This window comes from Mustela nigripes, chromosome 3 (assembly GCF_022355385.1).
Source record: "Mustela nigripes isolate SB6536 chromosome 3, MUSNIG.SB6536, whole genome shotgun sequence".
In the NCBI taxonomy this organism is placed as follows: domain Eukaryota; kingdom Metazoa; phylum Chordata; class Mammalia; order Carnivora; family Mustelidae; genus Mustela; species Mustela nigripes.
Genome location: NC_081559.1, coordinates 28,903,145 through 28,924,462, shown reverse-complemented (window position 1 = coordinate 28,924,462; position 21,318 = coordinate 28,903,145). Strand labels below are relative to the sequence as shown.

General features: G+C 60.5%; 2 protein-coding genes across 9 annotated transcripts in view; both read right to left on the bottom strand.

Moving 5' to 3' along the window:
- Positions 1-323: 323 nt before the first annotated feature.
- On the bottom strand, positions 324-2,264 carry SPEGNB (SPEG neighbor). The gene is made up of 4 exons (XM_059392684.1): positions 2,122-2,264; positions 1,484-1,791; positions 726-867; positions 324-557 (listed from the first exon to the last, which is right to left on the bottom strand). Exons 1-4 carry the CDS (start codon positions 2,247-2,249, stop codon positions 419-421), a joined length of 717 nt encoding a protein of 238 aa, XP_059248667.1. The 5' UTR covers positions 2,250-2,264; the 3' UTR covers positions 324-418.
- A 2,407-nt stretch (positions 2,265-4,671) lies between these two features.
- Positions 4,672-21,318, bottom strand: part of SPEG (striated muscle enriched protein kinase) — a 55,894-nt gene continuing 39,247 nt past the window's right edge. For 7 of the 8 annotated variants that reach the window (XM_059393541.1, XM_059393542.1, XM_059393543.1 and 4 more), the window contains 22 exons: positions 20,686-20,854; positions 20,361-20,457; positions 20,033-20,233; positions 18,702-18,759; positions 18,130-18,207; positions 17,844-18,022; positions 17,288-17,314; positions 16,474-16,626; positions 16,270-16,312; positions 15,166-15,234; positions 12,915-14,904; positions 12,487-12,618; positions 9,842-9,958; positions 9,522-9,689; positions 9,283-9,405; positions 8,961-9,128; positions 8,239-8,854; positions 7,545-7,784; positions 7,226-7,449; positions 6,395-6,470; positions 6,063-6,212; positions 4,672-5,722 (listed from right to left, as the gene is read on the bottom strand). In XM_059393541.1, coding sequence (XP_059249524.1) covers positions 5,530-5,722; positions 6,063-6,212; positions 6,395-6,470; positions 7,226-7,449; positions 7,545-7,784; positions 8,239-8,854; positions 8,961-9,128; positions 9,283-9,405; positions 9,522-9,689; positions 9,842-9,958; positions 12,487-12,618; positions 12,915-14,904; positions 15,166-15,234; positions 16,270-16,312; positions 16,474-16,626; positions 17,288-17,314; positions 17,844-18,022; positions 18,130-18,207; positions 18,702-18,759; positions 20,033-20,233; positions 20,361-20,457; positions 20,686-20,854 — 5,271 coding nt within the window. In that variant the 3' untranslated portion in view covers positions 4,672-5,529. Of the gene's footprint in view, positions 5,723-6,062; positions 6,213-6,394; positions 6,471-7,225; positions 7,450-7,544; positions 7,785-8,238; positions 8,855-8,960; positions 9,129-9,282; positions 9,406-9,521; positions 9,690-9,841; positions 9,959-12,486; positions 12,619-12,914; positions 14,905-15,165; positions 15,235-16,269; positions 16,313-16,473; positions 16,627-17,287; positions 17,315-17,843; positions 18,023-18,129; positions 18,208-18,701; positions 18,760-20,032; positions 20,234-20,360; positions 20,458-20,685; positions 20,855-21,318 lie in introns of those variants that run through there. The other variant, XM_059393549.1, reaches the window with a different exon arrangement.

Below are 21,318 nucleotides of genomic sequence, written 5' to 3'. Positions count from 1 at the left end.
AGGTGCGGCCAGCCGTGAAATGGGCGTGGCGAGGGCGCCGACCGCGGCGAGTGGGTGGGGCCTGAGGTAGACGGAAAAAGAGGAGGCGGGGTCATGAGCTCCTGGCGCGGTCCCGCGGGGAAATGAAGGAGCTCCGTAGTGTGAAAGAAAGCCTATCTCAGATTTGCAGTCTGTAACGTAAAGCACGAAACCAGGTACTCTCCAAACATTCCCACCCCCACATACTGTGACCTTAGTGTGTGGGTCTGGAGTAAGCGTGGGTGCGAGTTCAGGGAAGAAGAAACGGCGTCCCCAAAGACCAGAACACGCGGAGGGTCAGAAAGAGCAGTTTTATTAAGCAAGATGGGGGGGGGGGGGGGGGCGTCGGTCCCACGCACCCCAGGGCTTGGAGCCAGGGAGTAAGATCCGAGCGTTTCTTTCAGGCCACGTCCACGCGAGCAAAGCTCTGGTCCATGCCCAGGCTGTTCTCCACGTACACCTCGTACTTGCCGCTGTCCTGGGCCGTGGCCCGGCGAATGGTCAGCGTCGTGGTGGTACTGCCGATCTCGAAGAACACCCTGGCAGGGAGAGGGGGAGCGGGGAGGGCGGGCGGCGGTCAGGTTACAGGCGCCCGGGGCCAGGCTGGTTAGCCAGCTCTGGTCCTCGCTTCGCGTTCCCCGCTCCCGGCCCACTCCCGCCGGGGTTCTGGGCCCTCTTCCGCCCCAGCGGCAGGACCCCGCCCTCGCCTGTCATCCTCCTCGATGTCCTCCCCGTCCTTGGTCCAGCCGACGTCAGGCGCAGGCTCGCCCATGATCTCCGCGGTCAGCGTCACGGTGGCGCCTTTGCGTGCCTTAGTGTTATCCGGTCCCTTTTGAATCTTCGCAGGGACTAGAAGAAGGGAAAGGGCATGCGACCCGGGGAGGGTCCTTAGGGGTGAGGCGGAGCAGGGGCATCACGTCCCCAGATAATACCCGGCCCTAAATATGAGATATATTTAAGCCCGTAGTGGGACGTTGAACAAGTCTACCCTCTTTGGGGCTTCATTTCCTCCGCTGTTAAACTGGACTAATAGCTGGCCCTGCTCCTGCCCACGGTGGGATGGGGGAATGAAAAGAAATACGCTGAGTGAAAGATCGGGAGCGTTTACACATCTCAGTGCCTTGGATGGACATAGTTCCGAGCAGTGAACACTGCCCTGGGGCGGAGCCAGAAGACCTGGGCCCTAACCCTGGCTCTGCCTCTGGCTCGCTGTGACCTTGGGGCGCTGGAGTGGAGTGACTAGAGCCCAAAGCGGACTTCTCGGTCTGGGGCGGGGGCGGGTGAGGGCGGGATCTTGAGGCCGGAAGAGCTAGCCAGCCCGCGCGCCGCTGCGCCCCAGGCTGTGTCCTCAACCCCATTGGGACTCGGCCAGGCCCAGCGGTAGGCGCTCGCTGGAGGGACCCGGCTGCTGCGCCGGGAGGCGGTGATGCTCTTCGCGGTGGCGCCGCACGGGGAACGCGCGTACCTTCCACGAGGATGCGCGCCGAGTCAGAGCACTGGCCGAAGGGGTTGGTTACGTTGATGCTGTACTGGCCCAGGTCTGCCAGCTCGCCGTCGCGCACCACCAGGGCGACCACGTCAGGGTCCTCGAAGACGTAGCGATACTTGGGCCCGTCGCGCAGCTCCTTGCCGTCTTTGCTCCAGCGGATGAAGGGGTCCGGAAAAGCCGAAATGCGGCAAGTCAGCTTGGCCGCGCTGCCCTCGATCAGCACCACGTCCTTCAGCGGCTCCAGCACTCGTGGCGGCCCCTTCTCGCGAAGCTCCTTCCGGGACCTATCCGAGAGCCGGGTCAGGGCCCAGAGCTCCCACGACGCGGTTCTGGACCGCCGTACCGAATCCCCTGCCCCCACCCCCTCGGCCCGCTAGAACTTCAATAGAGCGGGTGGGTAGGGAGGGGGGGTGCTGTTCTTGAACTGTTACCCTGATGAAATGATTTGATCTTGTCGGCCACCTTTCCACACCTCGTCAAACTCTCTTCCCTAAGTCCAGTGACACCAGCAGTCCATAACACTGCTCAGCTCCCCCCCACGCCCACGCTGCAGGTCAGGGCGATTTCTGCAGTTCCTGCTCCCCTCCTCCTGAGGGCTCCGGGCTCCCCCTCACCTATGGCCCCGGTAAGAGGCCTGGATGCGAATGGCTGCGCTCTGGACCTGGGGGTCGTTGATATCCAGGGTACATCCCGGAGGTGGGGCCGCAGCCGCTGTTTTTTTGGCGGAAGTTGCCTTGGACATCTGGGGAGTGCAAAACAAACATGAGGTCTAGGCTGACATAGAGACTTTGACTTTCAGCCTTTCTCCCCTGTCTGTTCAAAACATCCTGGGGATGGGAGTGTCTGGGACTGGTCTGAGAATAGGGACTCACCGTGGGCGGGTCGACCTGGCGGCTTGAGTCCACTAGCTGGATAGCAGGTGAGTCAGAGCCCTTCTGGAAGGCACAGTAGGGGCAGGGGCAGGTGCTCAGCCCAGGGCCCTGGTTTTATACATCGCTCTGCTCCTTGCCTTGTTTGGCCTGGTTGCCCCAAGCCCCCCGGGGACCCCAGCCCCACCCCCTGACCTAAGCAGGCTCCTTATTTAGCCTGAGGATGTTTAGGATGCTGGCTCAGCCGCTGGGGCAGGCCCGGGGGGGAAACCCGAGCAGCTCTGGGGTGCACTTCATGTCAGCACCAGGACAGCTGGGCAGCTGGATGCGGCCCCATCCCCTCCCAGGGCAGGGGGTAACCCTCCCACTCCTGGTATCAGACAAGGGCCCAGGCCGGCAAGAGATTCAGCTCCCTGCTGGGGCGGCTTTGCACTCTGGTCAGTCCCCAGACAGTTGGACAACATGCCATTCCCAGGACACTGTTGGTTAAAGGGTGCAAGTGTTTGTGGGGGTGTCCCCGAATGAAGCCAGAGTAGCACGGACAGGGGAGGGACTTCACTGTCCATCCAGCCAATTATGAGAGGGCAGTGTGGCTGTTAAGACCAATTCAGAAGCACTCCCCAGGCTCTGGGAGTCTAGGATTGCCATTTCTGCACTCTGCCCCCTGGCGGTAAAGAGAGATCAACCTAGAGGGAACGGTAAAGATTTTTGAGAACAGCATCTCCCCGTTACTGCTGCAGTCCCGCTCACTTCCCTCCATGTGACATGATATGTCTGACCGGGCTGGGTCTGACTGTTGCTGGAGACCGGCATTAATAATGACTCCCGAGTTCGAGATTTGCCCAAGCCCCAAAAAGCATGCACAGAAGCATCAGGCAGCCTAAGAAAAGGGGTTCAGTTCACCCCTCTGGGACTTGCCTGGAGCCCAGGCTACCCAACCCAGGACACCAGATAGAGCATTGCTTCCATACATTGTAACTGCCCGCCCAGGTGGGGAGTGCTGTCACCTTTTGATCAGAGGAATTCTGACACAGCTCTGCTGACATAAATTACCTTTGCTCCTCCGGGTTTGGAACAAGCAGTTCACATGCCATTTTCAATGGAGATGGGAAAGGAGCTCAAGATCAGAATGGGGATGGGAGAGGAATTTTACCATTTATCAAGATATGAGTTCAGGCACCTCATTTTTATATGAAAACACTTGTGGTGAGTAGGGGATTAAAGATTCTCACAGGTAAACTGTGTATCTTCATCGCTAAAATGACAGGTGGGCAAAACCCCTCTCTAGTCCCTTCCCCCGACTTGAACATCCTGTTATTTTATGATGATGGGGCTTGCCTCTTCCCCGGGGTCCTGAGACGCCAAAGAGGCCAGGCTGGGCGAGGATGGGCAAAAGGTTGTTCGGGCCACAGCCAAGGGGCCCTCAGACTCAATCAGCAACACACCAGCGCTAGCCCTCTTGGCTCATGGTAGGAGGAGAATTTATTCCTTCCACTTTGCCAAGAACAGAGTTTCCAAGCTGGGGAGATGTGGGAAACAGCGTCCCCCTGGACACAAGGAGAACTGGCTCCACCCTCCCCTCCACCTCTACTCAGGGCATCTCAGTTGTAGGACCCCGTGAGCATGCTGTGGTTCTGCAGGGGAGCAGCTGGAGGCAAGGGCACTCAGCACCCATCAGACTCCTAGCAGGCCATAGGGACAGGAACGTCCAGGTTGATGTGTCCCGTGGCTCTAGGAAGATGCTTGTCTGTGGCCCCACCTCAGCAGACTCACCGACCAGAGAGAGCGTCATGCAGCTGGTGGCCCGTGTGCCCTAACACAAAAGCATGCATGAGAGGCTGTCCTGGTTTCTTCTGTGGCCCTTCACACCGTCATCACAATCTCGCCAGTCATCATGACGAAACCCCTTCCGTGCTGGCCTGTCTCCTGGGCAGAGTGAAGGAGGCAGTGCCAGCCTTGGGGTGTGGGCTGGTGCATTGCAGAGCCTAGCATCCTCCAAGTTGCAATGACAGAATATGCATAAGGAAGGAGGGGACCACCAGAGTCTGGTTAGATGGTAGCGGTGGAGTCCTGCTGGGACTCCAGAAACTTCAGTAGAGTCAGAAGTCCCTCCTCCCTCTAAGAATGAGGGAGATGTGGGGCCCCGGAGGCTCAGGGTCAGGAGCCACAGTCTGAAGGTGTTAGCTGTTATAGCTCAGCTCTCCCTGGTCCAAAGAAGGCCGAAATGCCCCTGTCCCAGTACCCCCAGCACCCCGTTCCCCCAGCCATCCCTCCTCATAGACCACACGTAGGTCCTGCAGCTTGCCGTTTTTATTTTCCTTGTGACAGACAGACAGACAGCTGGATGGCTGGGGTGGGGTGGGGTGGTCAGGACAACACGGGCAATAGGAATTGGATGGAAGGGAAATTTCATAAAAGTCAATAAATAAATAAATATGAACGGGAAGAAGGGCGAAGGCCACAGAGGGGTGGTGGGGACATCTTGGGGCCAGCACGGAGTGCTCAGAGCTGCCTCCACTGGGCTGGAGGAGGACAGGAGAGCGCTGGCTCCAGCAGTCACCACCTCCAGCCCCCAGCCCTCCAGGTTCTCCTGGGGATGCTGGCAGCTAGCCCACCCACCCACCCCACCTGAGTCCTCTCCTCTCCTTCCCCCACTTTGCTGCCCTTCTTCACATGCTGGCTCCTGCTCCTTAGCCCTGTCTCTGTGTCCTGTCGCTGCTTCACCAACACTCACTTCCAGCCCATGGCCCCAACACCCTGGGCTCCTTCCTCTTCCTCCTCCCCAACTACTCACACCTTTCCCAGTTGGTGCTCCCCCAGAACCTTCCTCAAATCTCCTCTTCCTGTCCCTTGGCCTCTTTTCCTGATCTCTTCCCCATTCCCTTCCTGCCCCCTTTCTGCTTCTCTGCTCCTGCGCCCCCATCCCCACCCAGCCTGGCCCACGGGTCTCCCCCTTTGGCTCTGGCCTGGGTGGCATCGGCAAAGCCTGGGGCCTCTGTCCCTGCGGGTCCGTGAGGTAATAGCCCGGCTGGATGTTGCTGCTGGTGGTGTCCGAAGCCCCCGGCCCCTGTGGCTCGGGATGGGCCCTGGAATGTCCCGCGGCCTCAGCGAAACCCCGAGTGGAAGCCCGAGGCCGGGCTGTGGTCCGAGCCGCTAGGGGCTGCCTGGGTAGGAGCGGAGCAGCACCTTGTGGCGGGTGGCAGCCTCGGCCCGGCGGCGCCGCTGCTCGCCCAAGAATTCCTTGAGCCGGTTGGTGGTGAAGGTGAGAGTCTGGCGGCGCAGCTTCATCAGGTAGGCGTCCTGCAGCCACGGGTGGGCCAAGCAGTCCTGCAGGGAGGGCCGGCTCCTGCCAGGCCCCACCAGGGATGGTGAGCCCGTGAGGATCTTGCCTCCCACAGACCCAGGTCCCGGTCCTGGAGCCGTGTCCCTGGGCGAGGGATCCTGGCCAGCTCTGGGGCTCACTTTCCCCATCTCTGGAATGGGGAAGGAAGGCCATTCTGCCCAACCTCACAGGGCTTAGAAGCATCAATGGTACGTAGAACCACCATTTAGTGGTAGCAGCGGTGGAGCGGGATGTTCATGGTGGCCCGGGAGGAACTGGGGGGCTCTTTGGCTAGGGCCTGGCCAGGGCAGTCTGGGGGGGTGCAGGGAGTGCCAGGGGCTTGGCAAGTATGGGGCCTACTCACCAGGGGTGTACTGAGAGGACCTTTCTCAAGAAGAGTGTGGCGCTTTGGGAGGTGTTGGGGTATAGCTGGAAGGCATCAAAGCGGCCCCCCACAATCCTAGTCTCTGTTTCCTGGGGGTCCGGCTCGTAGAATGGGGAGCGTCCACTGAGCCTGTCGTGGAGATAGCTCCGTTGACATGTGTGCACTGAAGGTCTGCTCACCGTCCCGGGGAATATTAATGTGGGGGCTCAGAGGGGCTCGATGATCTGGGCGGGGCCGTGCACCTATGTGGGGGGGAGGCGGGAGGAGTGGGGAGCAGGGAGAGGCGGCAGGTGCAGCCTGGGCATACTCACATGATGTAGGTGAGCACCCCTGCTCCCCAGATGTCTGTGGCAGAGCCGATGGGTTCTCCCTTCACCATCTCAGGAGCTGACAGGAAACAGAGGTCAAGCTGAACCAGCTTCCCGATGGCAGGGGAGCGGGAGAGATGAGGGAGGCCCCTGGGGGCCTGAGGATCAGGATGAGGCCCAGGTTACAAGACCACAGATCTAGCAGGCAGTAGGGGAGTGGGGGTGGCCCCCAGAGGAGGTGGGGGCCATCTGAGGAATCAGCCCAGGTATGGAATGGTGGGGTCCTCAGAACTACACAGGCACCAGCTCCCCCCGATCGCCTCTGAGGTAGGACACCCATTCACAAAGAACACAGCCAACAGCAGGGTGAGGCGCTGTGGAAATCAGCCCGGCTGGCTCTAATCCCAGGCCTGTCCCTTCTAGCTATGGGATGCTGGCAAGTACTAAGCCCGTCTGGCTCTCCCACTTCCTCATCTGTGAAGTGGGGCTTGTAGAGTAACTCCGAGGAGCACAGCTGATGAACTAAGTGGTAGCTGGTTTCCCTCATGTATATATATTAACAATGGATCCTGTCCCGTTTGATCAAACCCTGGCTCTAGCATTCATACCCGATATTGGACAAATAGGGCACCTCACCATACCTCTTTCTTGTCTGCAAAATGGGGATAACGTTATGCCAATATCCAGGGCTACCATGATTCACTGCTTGCATACAGCAAGCACTCACTAAAGGCCACGTGAGGGAGTGAAACAGAGCGAGCCCCGGCGGCTACCCCTCCAGTGGGAGCCCCAGCCGCACCCCCACCCCGACCCAGGCCTGTGCGGCGCCCTTACCCATGAACTCCAGCGTGCCCGTGCGGTGGCCGAGGGGCCGCAGGGCCTGGGGGTTGTAGGGCTGGGCGCTGCCGAAGTCCACGATCTTGAGGGCATTGTCGGGGGCCAGTAGCAGGTTGTCAGGCTTGATGTCCAGGTGCAGCACATGGCGGCCATGGAGGTAGTCCAGCCCTTGTAGCAGCTGCACCACATAGGTGGCCACGTCGTCTTCCGAGTACCGGAACCTGGTGGGGGGGGTAGCCAAGCGAAGCCGGTGACGTCCCAGCTCAGCTCCCCCCCCCGCCCCGCCCCTGCCAGAGTGCCCAGGTCCCCCAGGTACCGATCGCTGAGCCCGCAGAGGAGCTCGCGGTTCCCGCAGCTCTCGGCGATGAGCACGAGGTAGCGCGGGGTGATGTAGGCCTCGTGCAAGGCCATGAGCCGCTCATGCTGCAGTGTCCGCAGCACTTCGTACTCTTGCAGGACGCGCCGCTTGCCCTCGGCTGCATAGGGCACGATCTTAGCCACGAACGTCCGCCCAGTGGCATTCTCCCGGCACGCTCGCACCACACCAAAGCGGCCCCTGTCGGGATAAGGTGGGGGGGGGGGGCACACCACACACTCAGAGGAAAGGAGCTGGGGGGAGCAGGGGAGAGCAGGGGCCCCAGGGAGCAAGGATGCAGTGGTTTTGAGGGCGTCCTCTGAAGCCAGATCCTAGGAACCTGGGCCTGTGGCTCAGCTCTGCCCCTCACCGGCTCTGTACCTCGGGCAAATCCCATAACCTTTCCAACCTCAGTTCTCCTGTCTGTGAAATGGGTGATGATAGTGCCATCTCTCTGTCTCTCAGAGTTGTGAAGAGTAAATGACATCCTATGGTTAAAGAGCTCAGCACGGGGCCAGCCAAGGAAATTTGAACCCAGTAGTGCCAGGCACCCAGAAACCAGCCCCTCCCCAGCCCAGTCCAGGGCAGTCTGGTCTTCTCTCTGCACCCCACTCACTGCCCCCTCGGTCCTTCTTCCCTTCCTGGACCCACTTGCCTGGCTTTCTCCTCCAGGAAGGTGTAGGGTTTCTGAGGGGGCCCCTGCCGAAGAGTGGTGCCCTCTGGCCCAGGAGAGCTGTGGGGACCACCCACAGGGGAGCTGGCCACCTCCTGGGCCGGTCTGAGGCTTCGTACAGTCACCTTGGTGGGCTCAGGAGGGGGTTCGGGGGCTGGGGGCTCGGGGGCTGGGGGCGCAGACACAAAGGAGGTTACCATATACAGGGGAGTAGAGGAAGATCCTGGCTTCACCCCCTGAAGGGTAGAGTCTGGGGTTGGGGTCCCAGTGTCAGGGACGGAAGACTGGGGCTCACCAGGGGTGGCCTGGGCACTGGGTGGGGTGGGCTCTGCTGACTGGGCAGGCTGCAGGCCCCTGTGCTTTCGTGGGGGAGTCTGGGGTGGTGGACCCACAGCCTTGAGTGAGGACAAGGCCTGGCTGGGGGGTGCTGGGGGAGGTGAGGGGCCGGGAGCAGCTGGCTGAGGGGCTGGGGGAGTGGGAGCTGGGCTGGGGGTCAGGGGTGGGGCCAGTGAGGTAGGAGAGTGAGGAGGCGGGGCCCTGGCCGGCCCTGAGGTAACAGGGGCATCTTGGTGAGCAGCAGATGGCAGAACTGAGGAATCTAAGTGAAGACAAAGAAAAGCATCACCCTCATGCCCCCGGGCTGAAACTGGGGTGCTCAGCGGCCCCTCTATTCTCTGGCCACCCCCGTACCTCATCCCACTGACCTTGTGTGCCCCTGACGATGACCTTCTCAGAAGGGTTGCTAAAAGGCCCTTGCCCTGCCCGGTTGGCGCAGGCCACACGGAATCTCACGGTCACACCGACTGGCAGGTGGGTCACGTTGTAGTAACAGTCGGGGATGCCTGAGCTCACAGGGTGCCAGACAGACTCCCCTGTGGGCAGCATGGAGGAGGGACTGAGGCCACAGAAGGGGAGACCCAAGCTCCCAGGGCTGTCCGTGAGGAACCCAGGGAGGGTGATCATGTCCTGGGCCTGTGCATCTTCTGCCCCCTCCTCCCCCGCTCCCCCGCCTGCCCTGTCCCTCACCATCCACCCGCCGCTCCAGCGTGTACGTGCAAGGTGCCCGGCTGTCTCCCGGCTTCCAGAGCACCAACGCCGTGTCCTGGTAGGTCTGGGGCACCTCAGGAGGAGCTAACTTTCCTGGGATGCCTGGCAAGTGGAGGGGAGCCCCAGTGAGCCTCTATACTCAGCTTAGAGCCCTTCAAGCCCTACCCACCATGTGTCATCCCTGCCCCCCACCCCCCGAGTTCCCAGCCCAGGCTCACGGGCCACAGCCACAGTGCAGGAGCTGGTGATGCTGCCCAGGACATTGGTGGCTGAGCACTCATACAGCCCCGCGTGTCGCTTGCCCGCCCGGGGGATGCTCAGCAGCTGCCGTCCGTCTTTGCAGGACACGATGATCACCGATGGCTCGGACTGCAGGGACTGCTTGTCTAGGGCCAGGAGGGGCACAGGGGGCTGCTGAGTGTGATAGCACACATGGTCCTCCAGGCTCCCTCTCCCCCCACAGTTTCCACCTCCCTCAAGCATCCCCTGGCCTTGGGCCCACTTGCCTACCCCCTCTCTGGGGGAGAAGAGTTCTCACCTTTCATCCAGGAGATGTGGGGGGTAGGGCAGGCCGCGGGCAGGCAGAGCAGGGTGGCTGCCTCTCCCTCCAGCAGCACCTGGTCCTTGAGTTTGATGTGGAAGACTGGGGGGAAATCTGGGAGGGAGGACAAAGACAGCCATGGATCTGCGGGAACCCCGGCTCGCTGGCCACGGAGGGAGGCAGGTGCCTGAGAGTGCTGGTGCTGCCAGCAGGGAACAGAGGGAAAGGGTATCTCTTCCCAGTCAGATGTGGGAAGGAGAACCCCATGCCGTGCCTTCAAGAGTTTTCTCTGGGGTGAGTATCACTCTCCAGGATGCAGAACTATCTTTTCCTTTCATTGACCTTGGAGGATGCTTGGGAGCTCCGCTGTATGTGAACCGCCCAGAGTGGGGCCTGGCACTACATGAGTGCTCTATAATCATGGGTTAAGTAAAATAAAAACAAATATGGAAGCACTAGGCTGATTAAGATTCTGTAATACCCACTCCCCCTGAGGCACCACAGGGCAAGTGGCAGGAGTCAGTGACCTGAGCTGAGACTCCTGGGATTGAACGTTACATTCAATCAAAATGTGTCGTCTCCAAAGACCTAAAGTCAAGGCAAATTCAGGGCACACCTTGGAAGTGTGTCAGTCTCCCCAACCCCTCGTCCCTTTTGGGGTCTGGGGACACAGCCTTGGACCAAATACATACTCCTTCAGGTCAGCTAAGTAGTGAGAGCTTCTGCAGGGACAAGAGACAGCACCTGAACGACCTTGGACCATGTTTTTTCTGTAAACGGAGGGAAACCATAACACGAAGCTCTAGGCTTGCTGTGAGGACTGAGAGGTATGTGAGGGGCTTCGCTTGTGTCTAACATATGGCCGGTGCTCCTAAGGGTTAGCTTCTATCGATGATGTGCTCAGGATTGGAGCTAGGGACAGACCCACCAGAGAAAGAGGCTCTTCCAGCAAAGCCGGCCTCCGGCTGGTGAATACAACCACAGCTGGGCTGTGGACAGGCCAAGGTCTTCCCTGCAGGCCAGGTGGCTCTTTGGTGTTTCGAGGATTTGCCTTCCTCCTCCCTGGGAAGTCTCTTTAGAAAACTCTCAATCTGGTCCCAGCCACTGGGGGCGTGGGGTAAGGGGGGCAGAGAGAGCTGAGGGGTCCACACATCTGGGAGCCCCAGCTACTGCCTGTCTGAGGAACTGGGAGGGAGTGGAGGTGGGGATAAGCTGGGCAGGGGAGAAATGCTCTGCTGGAGTGAGTATCAGGAGAGCCAGCATGACCTCTCCCCCAGTTTCGTGCTCCACCCCAGTGTTCCCCGAGGAGGGGCCCGCACCAAGGGTCCAACGATGCAAAGTAAATGTAGTTTCACCTACGGCTGCCTCCTGACCAAGCGAGGGTACTGGGTAGGGGGAGAGGGGGCGGGCCGGGAGGAGAGGTGAAAGGTGACCCCAGCTCAGCCCTGCCAGTCCCGCCCTATTCCCCCAGAGGCCAGCCCTAGTTGGTAAAGTGGACAGGGACAGCCTTCTTCCTGAAGGCAGGGGAAGAGGATAAGGTAAGGGGACACTGCCTCGGCAGGAAACCAGCTGCACAAGCAAAATGGAGCTGGGAGAGGAGCCCCAGTGGGAAGGACTCAGCTGTCCCCAGGCCTCAGGGCTGGCTTCTCTCTTTCTTTTCTCGCCTTTTCCACACCTGCCCCCACGGGCTGGCCTCCTTCCTCCCTCCTTGCTTGCTACAGCTCCACCTGCTTTGGGGAAGACACCGAAGCTCCCCTGGCCAGAGCTGGACATGGGCACCCCAATCTCAGCAGAGGCACGGTGGGACCGGTGCTGGGGAGTTCTATTAGGAAACTGGATATGGATAAAGATCCTGCACAGTCTGGCCTGGAGGGCCTGCGCTCCCTGAGTAACGATCCTTCCCCAAGTAGGGGGCTGGGGTGGCCCCAGGTGGAGAATATCTCTCTCCCTGCACACTTGTGCAGAGAAACAGAGCAACGCCTATCCCAAGTCCTCCTCCCCTCAGCAAAGAGCCCTGAAGGCTGCTTGCCCCCCCCCCCACCCCCTGTGGGGGCAGGGAGGATGGGGAAGGACAGCAAGGGTGTTCAGATCTATTGAGGAATGGAGAGTTGGGGGCACCACCCAGATTGCGGGCCTCTGGGCTGGGAGAGAAAGAGTGTCTTTGGGTGCCCATTCCAGCATACCCGCGTGTGGGGCAGGGCTGTGGGGGCAGGGGCACCCTAGCCTGTGCTCCTTTCAGAACTCCGCCCTGTTACAGCCTCTGAGGGTCTCTCGGGAGGGAGGAGGCTAGCCAAAGGAAGGTGTAAGTCTGGCGTCCCAAAGCCACCTCTGGGGTCTGGCTGCAGGGGACCACAAAGCCCAGGCCCCTGGCTGCTGCCGCGTACTATACCAGCTCGGTGACTTGGCCGAGCTCCTAACGAGATTCAGGCTGCTTCCTCACCAGGAAACAGTGACCGTGGTAAGGATAAACGCTTACTAGGATCAGCATTTCTCATTCGTGGAATTAGTTAATTCTGTTATTATTGCTGTTTTCCTGATCTCTGGTCCCTTCTGCTACGGCCAGGGCTCTTCAATGGGGGCTCCAACCAGCAGTCACTGACCCTGGGGCAGGGAGGCAGCTACTCACCCAGCAGGCCTCTTACCTGATTCACTGCGCACATACTGGTGACCCAAATCTTCCTGAGCACTGGCAGAGAGGTTTGGCTGTGAATAGCCCTTTTCCTTTCGTAGCCGGGAGAGGCCCCAGCGCCGCCGGCTTCGGCCTTCCCCAGGACCTGTGAAGATCCAGACCCAGAAGCACTGGCCCAGCCAGTCCCTGAAAGCTCCCGTCTCCCAGCGGCCCTGGGCCCAGGGAAGCCACGAACCTGTAACCACACACACCACACCACACACCCCTCCCCGCCCACCTCCGCCAAGTCCATCCTTAAGGCGTCCAGCTCTTTCTCCCAGAGCCCCGCCCCAGCACTCCAAGCTCCTCGGCACTCTGCGCCTGCATCCCCGCTCCATACGCTCGGCCTAGACACCCGTGTGTCGCAGTCACCCGCCACGCCCCTTGGCCCCGCTCCCTCACCTGAGGAGCCCGACGTGCCGCTGGCTTCGGAGCCCAGGGACTCCGCGGAAGGCGTGCTGGCGCCGGCCTGGGCCGCCAGCTGGTTGTGCGGCACGCCGAGGCGCCGCAGACTCTCGCCCTCGGATGTGGCCCTGCGCAGCCGGCCAAAGAGCGGGGTGCTGCGGCCCGACGCGCCCCCCGAGTCCTCGCTGCTGCCGCTGCGCTGCAGCCGGCTGGACAGCCGCTCCAGCGTGGAGCTCAGCCTCCTGCGCACCGCCAGCACCGGTGAGCCCCGCGCCGAGCTGCCGCCCTCCGAGCTCTCCCCGTCCCCGCCGCGGGCCTCCCAGGCGGGGTGGCGCTGCGCCGGCGGGGTCCGCCGCAGACGCTGGGACAACGACAGCGAGAGGCGGCGGACGAGGCCTGGCTCCCCGACCGCCCTGAGGTCCTGCACGGAGTGGGAGCGCTCGGGCCGTCGGACCAGCTCCAGGGGCGTCCCCGCTGGGCTGGGCCGGTACATGCCGTCCTCCTCCTGAGCCCCGCGGAAGGGGCCGCGCTCCTCCGAGCGTGAGCGGCTCAGCAGTCGCAGCCCCCTTGATAGGGGCGACTCTCGGCTGCGCTTGAACTTGGCCTCAAACACGGCCTCCGACTCCAGGTTCTCGATGCTGCTACTGAGACTGCTACCTGGCCTGCGGGGCACGGTGGGGACCCGAGCTTTCTCCGCCAGCACCGGGTGCACCCCAGCTGTAGGCACGGGCTTCTCAGAGGCTCCTGGAGCTGGGGAGGCCACCCGGGCAAACACAGCCGGGTGGGGTCTGGGCTCGGATGGAGGCGCCCCAGGGCCCTGCAGGGAGCCTTGCGTGTGGCCTGAGAGCTGGAGCGACTGCATGATCTGGGCATAGGGAGTGAGAGGGGGCACTGGGCTTTGCGGAGCCGCTGGGGGCTGTGTACGCTTGGGGGCTGGGACTGGCTCTAGCTTGGGCTTTGGGCTCTTCTCTTGGGCAGGCTGGGGCGCCAAGGGTTGTGGGGCATCACTGGGTGTGGTGGCAGGAGGCTTCAAAGACTTGGGAACACTGGATTTAGGGGCGCTGGATTTGGAGGCACTGGGCCTCGCAGGGCTAGGTGGCTGGGCCTCGCTGAGGGCAGACAAGGAAGGAGACTCCTGGAGCCTTCGGGCCCCAAGCCTGGCCACGGGGATCTCAAGGGGCGCCCCAGCACGGCGGTGCCGGCCCCGGGGCTCTGCCTCCCCCTGTGAGAAGCTGCTGCTCTTCTGCAGGCCCCATGTCTCAGGCGGAGGCTGGTGGCGCGGTGCGGCCTCACTAGACGCAGCCCGGGCCAGGCGGGGATCCCGGGTGCGGCCCCCCAGGCTCTCTAACAGAGGGCCCCTGAGGCCACTGACCTTACCGTCCTCGGGGCCGCCCCGCAACAGCCGCTGGCGCAGGGCCTGCAGCCTCTGGGCGTACTCGCCCTCCCCCAGGCCACCCCGGGTCAGGCGGGTGGCCCCCGGGCTGGGGCTTCGGCGCTGCGGCAGCTCCACAGAGGCTGCCTTGTGCAGGCCCCGGCCCGGCTCCCGCGGCCCGGCCCGGGGCAGGGCGCTCTCGGCAGAGCTGCCCCGCCGGAGCTCCCTCCGCTGGGGGCTGGACCCAGCTTGGGGCTCCTGGCCTGGGGAGGGGAGGGCCTCAGAGCTGGGGGCCTCCTGGTCCTGAGAGGGGGCCCGTCCCTGCTCCTGCCAGTCCATAGGGGTGGCAGCCCCAGCCTCGGGGGTCCCCAGGGCCTCATCTTCCGTGGGAATGTCGGTGAGGGACACCCGGGAGCCCGAGAACTCAGGCTGCAGCGGTCGGGGCACCGAGGGCAGCTCCTCCAGCTCTTCCTCTTCAGAGTCAGAGGAGGAGGAGAGCCCCCCGCTGGGAGGCGGTCTTCTGGGTACAGCTACCCACACCCGCTCTGGGGGTGCCCGCAGCAGCTCCGGGATGGGGCACAGCACCAGGTGGCACTTGTAGCTGATCTGGGAGCGCTGGAGACAGGGTCCTGGGGTCAGACCCGAAAGGGGCCCCTGGTGCCAGCCTGGCCCACGCGAGCCCACCTCAGCCCCAGGAGCCAGGGAGAGAGGCGGAGGGTCAGGGAACAGAGGTGAAGCTGGGGACTGAGACAATAAAAACTGGATGAAGACAGCTGAGCAGAAAGTGAGGGCACATGATAGGAAAACGGCAGATAGAGGGAACAAGTGCGGAGGGAGAACGAGGGAGGCCCAGAAGCAGGACCCAGGGACACTCACCTGCCACCTCCGTCGGGAAAGGAACAGCTTCAGGTGATCCGTGCTCACCTCTGCGCCCTTGGCCTGTGTCTGCAAACCCAGGAAAGAGGGCCTGAGTCAAAGTCCCCCATCAACCAGACCCTCAGAGTTTGGCAGTGGAGAGACAAAGTCTACAGGAGGGGACAGTGGACTGAGCAGCCTTGAGTCTGGGCTCCTGGGGGTCCCTTCCCCCTCAGATCTGTCACAACTCCCACAGTCAAGGGGCCTATGTAGGGACAAAATCCCTGAGCCTAACTGGAGCAGCAGAACTTCAGTGGTTCTCGGGCTGGGCTTTGGGGCTTACGTCAGGGCTCATGGCCCTGTCCTGTTCACTGGCTGCCCTCAGGAGCTGGGGCTCTGGCCCCTGGTGTGGGCTCTGCTCCCCAGCTCACCATCTGTCCCTGTGGAGATCCAGCATCCCAGACATCTGGAGCGTTGGTGGGCCAGACCAACACAGATGCTTCCCTCAGCCACCCACCCAGGCTGTCCTTTTCAGAGCTCATTTATGATCTGAGAGCCCAGGCTCCTACTCCTAAGGACAGATACCAGAATGACCTCAACCTTCACTTGACCCAGCAGAACACTCAATGGATGATTTATTCAGACACTCTTTCTGGGTCATTTGCTGAACCCCACCCCTCTGCCTGGCATTGTCCCCTGCACCGCTGGGGTTTGAAGATGAATGAGTGAGCATTCTGGCTGCACGGAGCTCAAAATCACCAGGCCAAGCCAGCCAGGCCACCCACGAACTGCAGGGAGGGACAGAGGGGGACGCGCAGGAGAGAGGAGGACCAGGGCTGGTCTCAAGAGGCAGGGAAGAGCCTGCTGATGAAGCCCCAAGATGAAGGGTGCCCAGGCCTGTGCCTTAGAGGCCATGATATCCCAGCTTGAGCCTTAGTTTCCTTAGCAGCAAAAGAGAAGTAATAATGTCTTCCTTCATGGAGTTGTTGAGAGACTAACAGACCATGTGTATATAAACTGCCTATAATGACTGCTGCACATAGTAGGTGCTCAATAAATGTAGCTGTTAACAATGTTCCCCCTCCTCCCACCTCTTGTACCATTGCCTTGCAAGACTAGACTCACTTTGAACCAAGGATGTTCTAGGGTCTCCTCGGCGGTAGGCCTCCTGTAAAGGAATGCAGGTTAAGTGAGCCAACCGATAATTGGGAACACAGGGCCTGTAAGGAGTTGGGAGACTGAATGCTTAAGGTCAGAGGCTGGGGCAGGAGTGGGAGCTGGCACAAAGGGACTCTGCAGGCTGGGGGCTCCTCAGGGCCCTGCACTCACAGCCGGTCCTGCACCAGCACTTTGATGAGGAAGCCCCGGGCCTCCCTGCTTAGGCTCAGAAATGTGGTCTCCTCGAAGGCCACGTTGTAGTTCCGAATGTTCATCAATGTTGTCCGATCATTTTCCCCAACAAAGGGGGAGATTCCCGTCAGACTGCAGAGGAAGAGGGGACTCGTGTGAGAGGGGGACAGGGCCCTGGAGCTGAGGCAGGGGCTTCTGAGGGATGCCAGTGTCTAGGGACAGGGTCAGGCCCCCCGGGGCTATGGAGAAGGTACAGGCCTTTCAGACTCTTGCCTGTCCTGCCCCACCCCGAGCCCCCGGTAGGTGAGTCCTGCCTTGAGAACTAGGCACCCAGCTCCCTGTCCTGGGCCCATGCTTTGGAGGACCTGTTGTGTCCCTCTAGGCATGGCCTGTCCCTGAGGTGAGGAGTCTGTGCCGAGGGGATAAGCAACCCTGAACTTGAGCCTCCCCCTTCCAAGGGGCCGTTCTGAACACTCAGGGCCTCACAGTCTGCTGCCTAGATGGCATGAAGCCAGTACTGGCCTCTCTCTGTCCAGCCTCTGAAGGAGGCTGCCAGTGTGCCCGCCCTGTACAGATGAGCACAGTGACAGAGAGAGCTTAGGCTCGTAGGCTAGGGCACCCCCCTCCTTCACACATGAGGCCTCCTGCAGTGCAGCAAGGGGCAGGGTGTGGAGGAGAAGCGGTGGGCTGCAGGCCCCAAATTGCTCTCCTGTCCCAGGCTCTGGAAATGTTAGGGGTCGGCCTGCTAGGCGCTCATTGAAAACCGGGATCCTGAGTGCAGAGGGGTCCTTACCAGAGGAAGGCAACAACGCCCACAGGCCTGTGAGGAAAGGAGAGTAATAGATGGGTGAGTGGACAGCCGACCTCCCACGAGAAGGCCATTGTTTTCCACTACCACCAGTCTAGTGAGGAGGGGCCTCACTGGGTCAGATGGGCACAAGGATGCCTCCTCCAGGGAGGACTCTCAACCAAGAGGTCCCAACTTCTCTGGAAGAGTCAGGGTCATGGTAGGGCCAGCCCAGGAAGCCCAGAGGAGTCTGGGAACCAAGGGGCTGTGTGTGCCTCACTGCGGGGAGGCCAGGTGGCTACAGAGAAGGTTCCACACCTAGGGGTGATCAGGGGCTGAGGCTGGACAGGGCTAAGACCTCGAGTGACTGGGTCTATTCTGGTGAGGGGCAGGTAGTAACATGGGCAAGAGGTCCCCGTGAGCTATGCCACCAACCTACTTCAGAGAAGGAAGCTGGGCTTGGTGAAGGTTCTCTCTGCCAGCGCGCAAGTCCCCACCCAGCATGACACGGAGGGAAGCGGGCCCAGGCCACCCCTTCAGCTCTATGGGCCAGCCTTATTACCAGATGTCGGTGACTCCAGACACAGGGGTCTGATTGACGATTTCGGGGGCCACGAACTCAGGTGTGCCATACTGGCAGTACTGGGGCTCTCCTGGAGTCAGCTCCTGGGCATTCCCAAAGTCACAGATCCTCACCTGCTCTTCGCCCTCTGCACCATCCCACACCATCAGGTTCTCCGGCTGCAGAACAGCAGGGAAATCATGGGAGCTAAGTGAAGCGGAGAGGACGCCCCACCGCCTGCCTCCCACAGGGGCTGCCTGCTCCCCATTCCCCACCTGTACCTCACCTTGATATCCAAGTGCAGCACATGGTTCTGGTGCAGGTAGCATATTCCCTCCAGCACTTGCTGCATGTACGCCCGGATCTGTGGAGACGGGAGGCCCAAAGTCCGTGGGGAAAGGGTGGGAGATTATGTTTGATCACTGCCAGAGCCGTGGCAAGAAGTCAGGCTATGCCTGAGAAGTGGTCTTCAGATGGCTGATAAGGTGGTTGAAACATAGATTTGGGATTTCTGAGATCTAGGGCTTAAAAGTACAGCTGCACAGGTTGTGCACAGCACAATTATAGGAGGGAACCATCTATATTATAATAAATAGAACTGTGCAGTATACAATTTATACTGCCCTACAGGGCAGGACAGCAGTGAGACTGAATAGAGTCTAGGTGGGGCTCTTTCGGAGAGAAATGTGTGGGGAATGCTTATTTGAGGAGACTGGGAACCAAGAGAGGTAGGTGTCACCACCACCCCTGGCCTATTCACAACATAGATGGCAGGCCCAGGACCCGCCCCTCAGTTCTTAGAGCTCAGGTGGGTAAACACCAGTGCCCAACCCAACCCCTACCACCCACTGCCCTCACCTCAGACTCACACACGGTGGGTTTCCTGGCCATTCGCTCCAACAGCTCCTCTGTGCATCTGCGTCCCCGATCAAGGAGAAGAGTAACAGTGCCAACTTCTGGGCCATCCCTGAACAGTGCCCTCCACCCCTTAGAGCTCAAGGCAGATCCCAGCTCTGCATATACCTCCTTCCCCTTAAAGCACAGCTAATACCAGCCCGCCACTGTGTCTCCAGCACCACCCCCCACTGTCATATGGGTGCACAGATGGGACCATCCTGCTCTATCTCTCATTCGCTGCAGGATCTCAGGCCAGTCACCCAAACTCTCTGAGCCTAGGTTCCCTCAGGCATAAAATGGGGATGACATCTCTCAGTGACCCTGTTAGATATTTTAAAAGATCAAGTTAGAGCAGAATTTTGTTGATTGTGGATGGACCTTCCTGCCTATATTTGAGAATGACCCAGAAGCCCATGACAGGTAAGAGGGGCATGTGGCTGAGGTCTGGGTTCTAACAGTGCCAACTGGAAGGTGGGGATGATGGATATGGTCACCCTGCTAATGGGAGGGACAAGCGGACCACACTACGCACAGTGTGGCTCTGTTGAACCCAAGGTCTCATGAGAGTCTAAAATCCATTCTTCGTGCAAACCGCCTCCCCAGTTCAGCTGGTGCCGAGGCTCATCTGAAACGGAGTCACTCTGAATGTTTGGATAGACTGTCCTGCATTTCGTGCACATGCCTTTTGTTAGTGGGGTGACCTTGGATGAGTCACTTAACCTCTCTATACCTCAGTTTTATCAGTTATAAAATGGGGATAAAACAGGGGCGCCTGGGTGGCTTAGTCGGTTGAGCATCCGACTCTTGGTTTCGGCTCTGATCACCATCTCAGGGTTGTGGGATTGAGCCCTATGTCAGGTTCCACATTCAGCACAGAGTCTGGTTGGGAGTCTCTCCCTCTCCCTCTGCCCCCCCCCCCATCTCCCTAAAATAAATTAAAAATTCTGAAGAAAATGGGCATAAAAAGATTCCACCAGATCACACAGGAGGATTAAGTAGGTTAATAGCTGTTGAACTCTTAGCGGCTGCCAGGCATACACTGAGTGCTATGTAAGTTTAAGCTAAGAAAAGGCAGTGGGGGGACAGGGGCTAAAAACTGCTGGTTTTTGCAGAAGTCTCCAGAATCTGCTCTGTAAAGTCCTCACAAGATGCCTTCAGAACCCCCAGCCGTCCATGGGGACATTTCCCAAAAGGGGGCCGGTGCAGCCTGTCCATGGGGCCTCTTTGTAAAGTGTAAAACGTGTTGCTGATTGGCCACATGTCCCCTCCCCACCCGGCCTATCTCAGGATACAGCTCGGTGACGATGACCAGTCCCCGACGCCTCTCAAAGGCCTCATGGAAGTAGAGGACACAGTCATGCTGGAGCCGGGCCAGCAGCCGGGCCTCCCGCCATGCTGATGCCTTTGGCTTGGCCTGGCTGGGGATGAACTTGGCCGCAAACTCCAGGCCGGAGCTTCGCTCCACCACGCGCCGCAGGTAGGAGAAGGCACCCCTGGGCGATGACACAGGGAGGTGAGGGGCTCACGGCACACCCCCCACCCCAGCACTCCATGGCCTGAGAGCCTAAGAACCAGGCCCCCTTTGGCTCCCAGGCACCGCGCCCCCTCCTAGCCCCACACCTGCCAATCTCTTGATGGATGTCGTAGAAGTCACTGAGTCTCCTTCCTCGCTGTTCCTCGGCTTCCCCGGCCCCCTCTACCTCCATGGCTGTCTGAACTGGTGTTAGGTGGGGCAGGCAACAGAGGGATGAGGGCAGAGACAGGGCCAGGCAGGGCGGATGGAGGAGACAAAACAAGAGCAAGAATGTCAGCCTGGGGTGGGGTGCCGGGGCTGGAAGAGAGGGGTGGTGGAGGGGCGAAGGGTCTGGCGAGTGGCTCCTGGCCCAGGGCTCACATCGCCTTCCCTGAGAGTAAGCGCTTTGCCCTCCTCCCCTTGCATGCGCACCTGAACGCACAGCCAGCTCGGCTTTGCAGGAGACCTCCCCGGCGGGGTTCCGGGCGGTGCAGGTGTACACCCCTCCATCCTGGGCCCCCGTGCTGAGCACCACCAGGGAACACTCGTTCTCTTCGTACACAAAGCTCACGTGGCTACTCTCGGTCAACAGCCCCTCGTCCTGCAGAGACGGCCGAGGCTTTACTGCCGAGGCCTGGCTTTACGGCCCCCCTTGATCCACCTCCATCTCCATGCCTGACACCCAGTCTCATCCCCACCGCGGGCCCAGGAACTCTTCGGCCCCGAAGCCCCAATATTATCTCTGTCCCAAGGGCTTTGCTCACAGCCCCGGGAGCCTTGCTCCCTTCAGTACCCTGAATCAGCTCCACTTTTATCTCCCACTGATAGCCCTGTGCCTCCCAGTTAGTCCCCTGGTTCCTGAAACATGTACCAGCATCACATGGAACTCTGGGCCTCACTCTCTTCTCCTAGCCACACCTCTGACAACAACTCTATTCTTCTCTGTCCAGGTTCCCCTCCTCCTAAGGTGGCCAAGACTCCTCCTGTGCAGAAATCTGTCCTCCCTGACCTGCAGGCTCCCAGCTGGCCCCATGCTAGGACACCCCCCCCCCCCCCCCCCCCCCC

Coding starts and splice junctions, on each gene's coding strand:
- SPEGNB (XM_059392684.1), bottom strand. CDS start 2,249: ATGTCCAAGGCAACTTCCGCCAAAAAAACAGCGGCTGCGGCCCCACCT. Junction 1,792..2,121: donor GCCTCTTACCGGGGCCATAG/GTGAGGGGGAGC, acceptor GCTCTCGGATAG/GTCCCGGAAGGAGCTTCGCG. Junction 558..725: donor GACATCGAGGAGGATGACAG/GCGAGGGCGGGG, acceptor TCTCCCTGCCAG/GGTGTTCTTCGAGATCGGCA.